The sequence below is a fragment of the Mesoplodon bidens genome, assembly GCF_964165515.1.
Source record: "Mesoplodon bidens genome assembly, chromosome: 15".
Lineage (NCBI taxonomy): Eukaryota > Metazoa > Chordata > Mammalia > Artiodactyla > Ziphiidae > Mesoplodon > Mesoplodon bidens.
The window spans coordinates 23783100-23791688 of record NC_138171.1 but is presented as its reverse complement, the minus strand read 5'-3'; the positions used below and the strand labels follow the sequence as shown (position 1 = coordinate 23791688).

Below are 8589 nucleotides of genomic sequence, written 5' to 3'. Positions count from 1 at the left end.
GCCCCGGAAGCGGTTCCTCTGGCCGCGAGTGCGCTCCGCCTCGCGTTCCGTGTGAGACGTAGAGCTGAGCGACCGAGGCCGCGAGCAAGGTAAGGTGGGGGCACCGCGGCGCGGGGACTCGAACGCTTAGAAGGTGATGGAGCCGGGCTACACCCTTCTTTTCCTTCCCGGATTTCCCCGAACCCCCGGGCCCGCTCCCTACCCCACCTCCTACGCCCCCTGCCCGACTCGGGCTGGCGGCTAGGCCCGCACTCCCCAAACCTTCGAACCCCGCAGATGCCGGTGGCCGTGGGCCCCTATGGACAGTCACAGCCAAGCTGCTTCGACCGCGTGAAGATGGGCTTTGTGATGGGTTGCGCCGTGGGCATGGCCGCCGGGGCGCTCTTCGGCACCTTTTCCTGTCTCAGGTGAGGGGCATGGGCCGTGATCTCTGGGCGGGACTACCGGACTTTCCCGCCCCATACCACTCGGCCTGCCGCTTCTTTACAATTCCCTCGCTGCCCTCTAACGAGCGAGACTGATTTCCTAACCACCTTCAGTCTGGGAGGACAGGTTGGAAGCCTAAATGGTTGAGAATATGAGCTCTGACTCAAACCACTCTCTGGCCCCTTACTCATTTTGTAACCTTAGGCAAGTTGGAGCCTGGGTTTCAAGTGTAAAATGAGGTCAGTAACCTCTACATCATAAGAGTTATAAGGCTCAAATCAGACCACACTTAGCACACAATCTGGCACATATTAAGTGCTTAATAAAAGGCTATTCTTACTGTCTTCCTCCTGTTATATTTATTTCCAATTGCGCGTAGCGAAACAAACTTGATTAAATTTACTGGAACAGGATGTAGAAATTAAGCAGATAAACTCTACACCCTGTCATTTTCACACGTAAAAGAGACTATTCCCATTTTCCCAGATTGTAAATTATCATTTACTGAGCACTTACTGTCAGTCACGGTGCTAAATGCCCTGTTATCACAGCAGTGCTGTGAATGCTGTGCTCCTCATTTTACACTTGACACAGCCTGTAAATTGCATTCTTAGTTCTTGAACCCAGGTTTGACATCCGTATCGTTGTTTTAACACTAGGAAACCGTCTAAAAGGCAGATGTCTTATTGGGTCATAAACCAGCACAAAAAAATGGTTTCCCTGTCCACGTACTTTATACTGCTTCTGCTGCCTCCCAGAAACAAGTCAGTTGATACATTCATCAGAATCCACCTAGAGACCCTAATGGACCCTTTTCCTTGGCATTACACAACCCATATGGGAAGAGATAACATCCTGCCAGACTTCAGCAGTGCCCATTATAAACACAAATTGGAAAAGGGCAGTTAATGTTCCTCCCTGTATTTTTGTTCCCAATTGGCCCCATCTTGGTTTCCTCCTCTCAGGATCGGAATGCGGGGTCGGGAGCTGATGGGCGGCATCGGGAAAACCATGATGCAGAGTGGCGGCACCTTTGGCACATTCATGGCCATTGGGATGGGCATCCGGTGCTAATCAGGGCAGTGGTTGCCCACAACATCCACCCCCTCCCATCATTCCCAGACCATGTACTATAATAAAACAAGTCTGAGTATTGTGAGTTTCTGTTAGAAGCATTTTTTCTCTCAGCCTGTTACCCAGCTTGGTTAATCTTTGCAGGTGAGCTAATGAGGTTTGGTGTCTTGTTTCACAAGACCTTTCTCTGTTAGTCCAAAGTTGGAGGGACTTCCCTGGTGGCCCAGTGGCTAAGACTAGGTGCTCCCAATGCAGGGGACCCGGGTTTGATCCCTGCTCAGGGAACTAGATCCCACATGCCACAAGGAAGACCCAGCGCAGCCAAATAAGTACTTTAAAAAAAAAAGTTTAGAATGATTCTGCATGCCTGGGATTTTTCAGATTCTAGTAAATCCTTATTATTCAACCCTTTAAGGTTGATGCTATTAGTTTTACGCCTTTAAAATGTTAAGTCTAGATTTTCCTCAAGGTCACTGGTTAGCTATTACATTGTTCACCCAAAAATTGTCCTTCAGATGACTTGATCACAAAAAGAACAAATTCAAACCAACTTTATAGCCTCTTGAATATAGCCTCAGCTTCATGAATCCCAGATGATTTTCTAACCAGCCATCAGTGAAGATGTAAACTTTACCAACTGACCCCCCCATTCTATTAATTAGCTTAAGGTAAGCTCACCCTCACCTGTACAAGCAACATATTCCTTGATATTGCTCTAAACTGAGTTCCCCTCAAATATTTCTCAATCATTAAGATGTTAATGTTATTAATAAACTACACTGGAATATTTGGGGGGCATAAAGACACTCAGATCTAACTGCAATCAAGGACACTCCCAGAAATCACAGCACCTAAAAAATTCACAACCAAATTGGATGTTGTCTCAGGAATTGATTAAAGGATCTCACTCCGAATAGCCATTTGAGCTATTTTCTATTTGACTGAACTCTTTAACAAATTTGCTTTGGACATCATTTACAACCCAAATTTCTTTTATCTATCTTTGGCTGTGTTGGGTCTTCGTTGCTGTGCACGGGCTTTCTCTAGTTGCGGTGAGCAAGGGCTACTCTTCTTGGGGTGCATGGGCTTCTCGTTGTAGCTTCTCTGGTGGAGCACAGGCTCTTGGGGCACAGGCTTCAGTAGTTGTGGCACACGGGCTTAGTTGCTCTGCTGCATGTGGGATCTTCCTGGACCAGGGCTCGAACCTGTGTCCCCTGAATTGGCAGGCGGATTCTTAACCACTGCATCACCAGGGAAGCCCTATAACCCAAATTTCATTCTTCGGTAGTGGGCAAATTTTTGCCACCTCTTAACAGATGAGATTAAATCACACCTGAAGGCACCTTTGCTGGCCCAGTTCCCTAGAAAGGAATGACAGAACAAACCTGATAGTATTTGATCCAAGAATAAATTTTTAATTACTAGGAGATAATTTGGAAAGAAAAAAGTTGGCATTATGTATGTCTCTGCCACCCAATAACACTGCTGCCTGGTGTTCAAAAATAAAGTTAACTTGAATCTTGAAATTTTTCTTCAGGTTAAATAACTGAAGCAAGTAAGGGAATTACAAACATTCCTCAAAAGGGTTGGTAGAAAACTGTGATGCCTCCAAATTCAAACTGAGTTATCTTGATATCTGAATAAATCTGTAATACTTATGATTCAGCCCTAACAAATCAATACAGTAGTAACAGAAATTCAGGCAGGTGAGGAAATCAGTACTGGAAGGAGCAATTAGGAGCAACATCCCCTACTCAAAAGATGCAACCTAGACACAAAAACTTGAAGCAGAGTTCAGAGTATAAATCATGAAGGGTTGCTGACCAAATAAAGTTAAAGCGCAAAAATGCAGTTAAATCAATTTGGGAAACCAGTTTGAACTTACACCATTTTCTCCAGTATTTGCTTTTAAATAACGAGGCATTTTTTTCCACCACAAAGATGTCCAGAAAATGTAGGAGAGACTTAAGGAGGCCCAGGTTTCAGGCCTGGTCAAATCAGTTTGGTTTTCTTTTTTGTAAATTCCTCAGTTTTGATATAATACCCTAAATAAGTAGTACGGTAGTAAGACTGATACAGAGGAATGTAGAGGGACAACTTGAGGGCTGAGGGCAACAGTTTCACTAAGAATTTTCCCGAAGAGGCAACTAAAAGTCAAAGAAACTAATATTCTATTTCCAAGTTTCTGTGACTTTAAAACATTTCAAAAATGAAGATTTCTTGTGGCCTTTTTAAGAGAATTTTATTTGAGTGGTTCTTACAAAGATTGTTGCAATATGAAAGTCATTTGTTTGATAGAAATATCAAGCTGTCTTGTCAAACACACTGAAGTAACCCAAAAATATATTTCAGAGCTCACAGAGCTTAAAAAGAGCAAAGATTATATGCAACCAGACAAAACCTATTTCTGCATTTCCTATTTCTTGCTCAGACTGCTTTGCTTACCAGACTGTCACTAAACATCCTGAGGAAATGCAGGGATCATTTTGTTTGGAATCTTAGACACACCCGAACACATAATATTTACAAAGAAACTTTTACAGATACATTAATTGAAAAGATACCATCCAGAAATTTAATTTTGAAATCTCCTTTTCTTGCCAGTTGATCAGAAGGCAAGATGAGATGTTAATCAAACAGCCCTTTTAGCTGTCTTAAATTTCCATAAACTATGTATTCCAGAAACCTCTGCTAAACCATTAACCAAATATCAACATTAGTGAAATGTAACTGCTGTGTAAAAAGTTAGGCTTCTGAAACATTAAAAACATCATTACATCCCTGTCTGCCTTTTTATGTTAAGCACATTTGTTCCCCTAGAGCTATTCCTATAGATCCTTAATGTAATTTTCTACATGTACATTTAAAAGGCAGAACAAGAGAACAGCTTTGTATACAGTGGGATTTGCTAGTTAGGGAGAATGAGCACACTGCATTCCTGTTAACATTTTTATTTTTTCAAGGTAACAGGAACTGTATACAAATGACAGTAGACCCTTGCCTCTTTATTTTTATCTAAATAAAAGATAACTCAAGATGAATTCTCAAGAAAGAAAAAAAGCTATGTACATAAGGGACTATGTTTTCCTTCATCGTCTACTTGGAACCAGTAGTTGTGTTGCTGTCATGGAATCAGGAAAGAGGTTGTGGTAAGTTGGAAGAGGTACATACGCTGCTGTTATCATTTTACCTGTTGAAAGAAACACATATGGTCGTTTAGCTTCTTCACTTAGATTAGACCATTAAAAACAATCACTCAGAAAAAAAGGTCAAACTCACCAGCAAACCACCTGCCATGCAATGCATTGACAGCAGCAATGGCTGCAGCAATTGATGGGCACTTCACATACACATTGCCCTAAAATACAACAAAAAAGGTTAAAGTTGTGATATACAACATGGACTCCAATAGTTTACTCAAGTTACCTATAGAAAGACTGCTCTATAACTGCATAATTGTTTCACTAGCTATTATATATAACCTAGAAATTTATTGAAAATAGTTCATCATCCCCAAAACTGGCCTTGTTAGTATCTTCTATGATATGAAAGCTGCTGAAGAATGAAATCAAGGTGCCAGAATTTCATGGCAAACTTTGAACACTAACCAGCAACAATAATGCTACATGATGACCTGAACTATTTTAAAAGTGTCTTTATTTTGTAGGGGGTGTATTTAGTCAGCATGCTAAAGCTTCTCTCAGCAAAAAACAAAAAACCGTACGCTCTAAGGAACAACAGTGATCATAATATGCCCCAAGTGTGTGTGAAAATTAAGACACAAGAAAGCAACAATCAAAATACCTGAGCTGAATTTTTGTCAACATAAATATGAATAACTCCTCCATGTTTATTACATTCTTCAATCACATCATCTTTAATCTCTGTATCCCATCCAACTTCTTCTTCTCTGTAACAAAGTATTAAATCTATGAGACACTACTCAAACTTGTAAAATGATACATATATATTCCAATCTGTATAAAAAATCTTAGTGTGTTATTTAAAAAATCATTTAACATTTAAGTGGTTAACTGACATCTTTCAAAGATACTTATACCAAGTTTATCACCATTTCATAGGACTACGAAAAGAGTATACTGGTGATACAAATAAATACTGATACAAACTTCACAGAAAACTACTAGATATAAATGGAAAACAAAATCTACAAAGCTTTCAAATGAATTCCAATCTTACAAACACATTCAAGGGAAACAATTCATAATGTGCAGAAAAATAATTATACTAAAAGGATCAAAATTGTGGCAGTTTGAACTATGAAATATGTTGAAAACATGCTAAATGTTAACTTAGACAAGTTAAACATTAAAGATTTCACAGCATACCCTTTTGAACTTGACTGAAGTATATTACTTACGTTTGAGGGTTAAACATGTTAGAGAGTTGGAAACACTGTGTTGCAAGAGGTTGAACAGAGGCAGCTGCAGCTAATGCTGAAGCTAAAAAAAAAAAAAAAAAAAAAAGAGGGAGAAATCAGTTTCATGGAAAATGCATCAGAATATCCCTATGAATAAAACAAAGCCCAATATAACCACTGGACCCACAGGGTGAAACTAGGGTAGTCAGTCACTTCACTAATTCACCATATTCAATAAATGCTATCAAACATCAGTGTATATAATACCCCATTTTAGCTGCCAGAAAGCTAAGGCAACTTAGTATTTGAGATAGCTGATCCTAAGTTGGGACTTTTGTTTTTAGAAGGGAAGTTAAACTTTAAGTGTAGTGAAAATTCATTCAATTAAACAAATATCAGTAATACAAACAAGAAAATAAAAACAAGACTGATTTCGCAGGACTGCTGGAGTTTATACCCTGAGAAGCAGGGGATGATGCAAATACAATATTAAAATGCCAACTAAATCTATACCATGTTTTATTTCTTATGTTTCTGCCCATGAATATATAGTTACATATTTTCTTTTAAATATATATACATTATAAAAGGATGAAGTTTTAAAAATAATATACATAAAACCATCCCAAGTATTTAAGATTTAACATCTTAGGACTATAAAACCTACTACAACATCAAATTAATATTATAAAAATGATTGGGTCTGTTCTAGCAGGAGAAACACTAAAGAGTTAATATGTATCTATAATAGTCATTGTTAAAAATAAAAAACTACTGGACACTAATACTTAGGAGCAAATTTAAACCAATGTTCGTTTTAAGTTTTAAGTGCATTTTCCAAGACAGTTGCTCCATTGCTTTTACGTGACTTAGAAAACATTACCAGTAGCTGTTACAGAACTCACCGTAATCATAATATTTGACCAAATTTCATTCCAATACATAACAATAATAAACAAAGCTATGGATAAAACAGTGCATTAGAAATTATGGTAATTAAAATGAACAATAACCTGAGGAAGTATAAGAAACATTCCACTGAATAAAAACTAGGGCTGTGCATGAAATACATCATAAAAAGATAGTTTCTGATAGAGTAACAAGTGCTTTTTGCTTCTTTATAGTTTACTTCAATAAACAAGTATTTGTCTTTCATAAAACTTTGTATGAAAATAAAAATGCTAAGATAACTAACGTCAAATTCTATTGAAGAAAGTTAAAGATGCAAGTGTGCTTATATTACAATAAAAAAACGAAGCCCACTGTGTACCTTTATCATAAACAAATGGAAGGAAGTATGCTTGGAAAAAACACTAGAAGGTCACTGTATGCTATGAATACTGAAAAATATTAGAAAATGTATCATGGAAATATTGCAGCTCAACCTAGATGAATGCAGAACACAATGAATTCAGCATAGAAATATTAACTAAGAGGAAAATCCACCAGTTCTACTTTTAAAAATCTGTTAGGAAAAAAAAGGTTGAGTACAATTGTCTCGTTTGCTGAAAAAATTAAGATACACATTTAATTCCTGACTATCAAGGAACAAGGAAAGACCTTTTTCATACAGAATCATTTACCTAAACGACTTTAAGTATATCCTGTAAGATACCAAATTACCGCAACAAAATGCTATATTAAATGGCAGAGATTTACTTGATAATTGAAAACTAAGAAAACAATAGCCTATTTTATAAATTGTTTCACAATCTCTGAAATCTGCATGCAATTTAGTTCTGGATAATCTCATTGCTTGGTACTGCTTACACAAATCACTGGAGTTAGTTTTTTCCTAACCTTATATTAAGTTCACAGACTCCATGTTCTAAAAGATTTGTCTACCAAAATGACAAGTTTCATCTTCTGACATCTATATAGAACGTACAATCAGAACACAAAGATAGGCATACAAAGTTGAAAATAATTCTAAGCAAGCTATAGCAAAAAAAAGCATGGACATTTATCATCTTTATTCATGTAATTGTAATGACTTGGATTAGGCCTTCTGGCTTACTGTTAATGACACTGTATGTCATTCGGACAAAACGGCCCAAAATACAAACTACAGTAGTAATTATGATAAAATATATATACACAACTATGTCCTGCTACATTAACATCCACTTCAAAAACAAATAAAAAACTCAACTCACCTTCAGTCTGTTGGGAAAGTCTTGTTTGCAAATCTATAACAAAAGAGAATTCTACAGCTCAGTGCAGGAACAATGAAGAGCCTCAACTAACAGGGTAAATGTCAGGAAAGCATTAATAAAAGAGGACTATGGTAGCAGGGTTTATCAAAGTGAACTTATAGTAAAACCTGGCAGCCAAACCTCCTTCCCCATTCCTCATTGACAAGGCTGTGGGGCCTTTTTCTTTCCTCCTATCCTAGGAAACTTATGCCTCTCTATTCCTATTCCTAGAACTCTTCCACATCTCAAAGGCATTCCACTAAACTACTCTTCACATGGGAATAATGGGAAATGGGGAAAGGGAAGCACACCGGTCAGAAAATGCATGAAAACCCTGATCTTGAGAATTCAATTCCAAGTACTTGGGATATAACTATTTATTGTTCTATCAGTGTCAGTAAGCATTTTAAACTTTAGAAGTTTATGGTGAAAAAGTAAATACTGCAGCAGTACACATCAAACACTTTCAATAATCTATCGATTAAGTAGTGAAAGACCCCATTCTAACCATAT

At 37.9% G+C, this 8589-nt stretch overlaps 2 protein-coding genes across 7 annotated transcripts in view; one reads left to right on the top strand and one right to left on the bottom strand.

Annotated features, from left to right (window-relative positions):
• The first annotated feature begins 4 nt into the window (after nt 1-4).
• Nucleotides 5-1585, top strand: ROMO1 (reactive oxygen species modulator 1). Its single transcript, XM_081255484.1, has 3 exons — nt 5-89; nt 277-407; nt 1392-1585. Exons 2-3 carry the CDS (start codon nt 277-279, stop codon nt 1498-1500), a joined length of 240 nt encoding a protein of 79 aa, XP_081111610.1. The 5' UTR covers nt 5-89; the 3' UTR covers nt 1501-1585.
• A 2850-nt stretch (nt 1586-4435) lies between these two features.
• RBM39 (RNA binding motif protein 39) overlaps nt 4436-8589 on the bottom strand; it is a 30337-nt gene continuing 26183 nt past the window's right edge. For 3 of the 6 annotated variants that reach the window (XM_081255892.1, XM_081255893.1, XM_081255895.1), the window contains 5 exons: nt 8038-8070; nt 5882-5963; nt 5305-5410; nt 4780-4858; nt 4436-4690 (listed from right to left, as the gene is read on the bottom strand). In XM_081255892.1, the coding sequence (XP_081112018.1) occupies nt 4590-4690; nt 4780-4858; nt 5305-5410; nt 5882-5963; nt 8038-8070 (401 nt within the window). In that variant the 3' untranslated portion in view covers nt 4436-4589. Of the gene's footprint in view, nt 4691-4779; nt 4859-5304; nt 5411-5881; nt 5964-8037; nt 8089-8589 lie in introns of all 6 variants that reach the window. The other 3 variants (XM_081255891.1, XM_081255894.1, XM_081255890.1) reach the window with 1 other exon arrangement.